Here is a 2,095-nt window from a genome sequence, read left to right on the forward strand (position 1 = left end):
CTGTAGGCTGGGCATCTGCCTCTGCCACGTTGTCCTCTCGAGGTCCTCATGACGGCGAAAAAGAAATCGTCACGGCGGCCGGTATTTCTTTTTCGTCCTCTCGAGGTCCTCATGACGGCGAAAAAGAAATCGTACGCGTCGAGGTATTTCTTTTTCGTCCTCTCGAGGTCCTCATGACGGCGAAAAAGAAATCGTGGCCCCGGAGCGGTATTTCTTTTTCGTCCTCTCGAGGACCTCATGACGGCGCGGCGGCTCTCCGTCGCCTCCGCGCCCCTACCCCGCTGCCGCTGCAGGGCGGCGCTGCAGCTCGTGCAGGCTGCCGCAGCGCCGCCCCGCAGCGGCAGCGGGGTAGGGGCGCGGAGGCGACGGAGAGCCGCCGCGCCGTCATGAGGTCCTCGAGAGGACGAAAAAGAAATACCGCTCCGGGGCCACGATTTCTTTTTCGCCGTCATGAGGACCTCGAGAGGACGAAAAAGAAATACCTCGACGCGTACGATTTCTTTTTCGCCGTCATGAGGACCTCGAGAGGACGAAAAAGAAATACCGGCCGCCGTGACGATTTCTTTTTCGCCGTCATGAGGACCTCGAGAGGACAACGTGGCAGAGGCGGACGAGCCTACAGGGCTCAAGCTCCTGGCGTGGGTCCTGGCGTAGGCGCGGGGACAGAAGGTCGAACACCGCGGGAGAGTGTCTAAGGACAGAGGTCAGACACAGTGTGCGTGTCCTCTCAAACACACCTCTCAAACAGTGCGTCTCCTCTGCAGTGCTAGTTGGGAGACGCGGGTGCGCACTCTCCTCGTCTAGACTGACGAGAGAGAGAGAGAGAGAGAGAGAGGGAGAGAGAGAGGGAGAGAGGGAGAGTAAGACCGCGTCTAGGCTGACGGGCCCGTCTCGCTCCTCGCAGGGCGGGAGCGTGCAGCACGCGTCGACGGCGGCCTGTCGTCAGGTCACTGGGTTTGGGTACCGGGTTTGGTAGGGTACTGCGGCACGCGCCCCGGCCGACGGATTGCCTGCGCGTGGAACGCCGCCAGCTCCTTTGTACGCCGCAAGCCCGCCGACTTCATCACCACGCGACACGCCGCCTCCACGTCGCCCGCAGCCTAGGACGTGTCTAGGAGGTGTCTAGGAGGTGTCTAGGACGTGTCTAGGAGGTGTGTGTCTAGGACGTGTCTAGGACGTGTCTAGGAGGTGTCTAGGACGTGTCTAGGAGGTGTCTAGGACGTGTCTAGGAGGTGTCTAGGAGGTGTCTAGGAGGTGTCTAGGAAGTGTCTAGGAGGTGTCTAGGACGTGTCTAGGAGGTGTCTAGGAGGTGTCTAGGAGGTGTCTAGGAGGTGTCTAGGAGGTGTCTAGGAGGTGTCTAGGAGGTGTCTAGGAGGTGTCTAGGAGGTGTCTAGGAGGTGTCTAGGACGTGTCTAGGAGGTGTCTAGGAGGTGTCTAGGAGGTGTCTAGGAGGTGTCTAGGAGGTGTCTAGGAGGTGTCTAGGAGGTGTCTAGGAGGTGTCTAGGAGGTGTCTAGGAGGTGTCTAGGAGGTGTCTAGGAAGTGTCTAGGAAGTGTCTAGGAAGTGTCCAGGAAGTGTCTAGGAGGTGTCTAGGAAGTGTCTAGGAAGTGTCTAGGAGGTGTCTAGGGAGGTGTCTAGGAAGTGTCTAGGAAGTGTCTAGGACGTGTCTAGGTCTAGGAGGTGTCTAGGAAGTGTCTAGGAGGTGTCTAGGAGGTGTCTAGGAAGTGTCTAGGGAGGTGTCTAGGAGGTGTCTAGGAAGTGTCTAGGACGCCTCGAACTTGCGCAGGATGAGCTGCTTGAGCTCCGGGTACTCCTCGGCCGCGTACAGCACCGGCGCGGTCGACAGGCCGAGAGACATGTCCTGCGGGGCCGAGGGGGCAGCCGAGGTGCAGCCGAGGTGAGGCCGAGGTACGGCCGAGGTACAGCCGAGGTACAGCCGAGAGACAGCCGAGGGATATGGGGAGAGATGGGGAGATGTTGTTCCTGCAGGCCGGGCTTGCCGAGCTGCTCGTCGGTGGCGGTGAAGTCGAGAAGGTCGTCGATGACCTGGAAGGCGAGCCCGACGTGGCGAGAGGTGGGGAGGGAGGGGGAGAGGT

At 60.1% G+C, this 2,095-nt stretch overlaps 1 protein-coding gene across 1 annotated transcript in view; it reads right to left on the minus strand.

Moving 5' to 3' along the window:
- Positions 1-239: 239 nt before the first annotated feature.
- The window catches only part of EMIHUDRAFT_458892 (hypothetical protein), a gene marked incomplete at its 5' end in the record, with an annotated part of 4,212 nt that continues 2,356 nt past the window's right edge, over positions 240-2,095 (minus strand). Inside the window, 3 exons of the mRNA XM_005771013.1 lie at positions 240-458; positions 521-616; positions 887-936. Of these exons, the coding sequence (XP_005771070.1) occupies positions 385-458; positions 521-616; positions 887-936 (220 nt within the window). The remainder of the gene's footprint in view (positions 459-520; positions 617-886; positions 937-2,095) is intronic.

Source organism: Emiliania huxleyi (assembly GCF_000372725.1).
Source record: "Emiliania huxleyi CCMP1516 unplaced genomic scaffold EMIHUscaffold_394, whole genome shotgun sequence".
Classification (NCBI taxonomy): domain Eukaryota; phylum Haptophyta; order Isochrysidales; family Noelaerhabdaceae; genus Emiliania; species Emiliania huxleyi.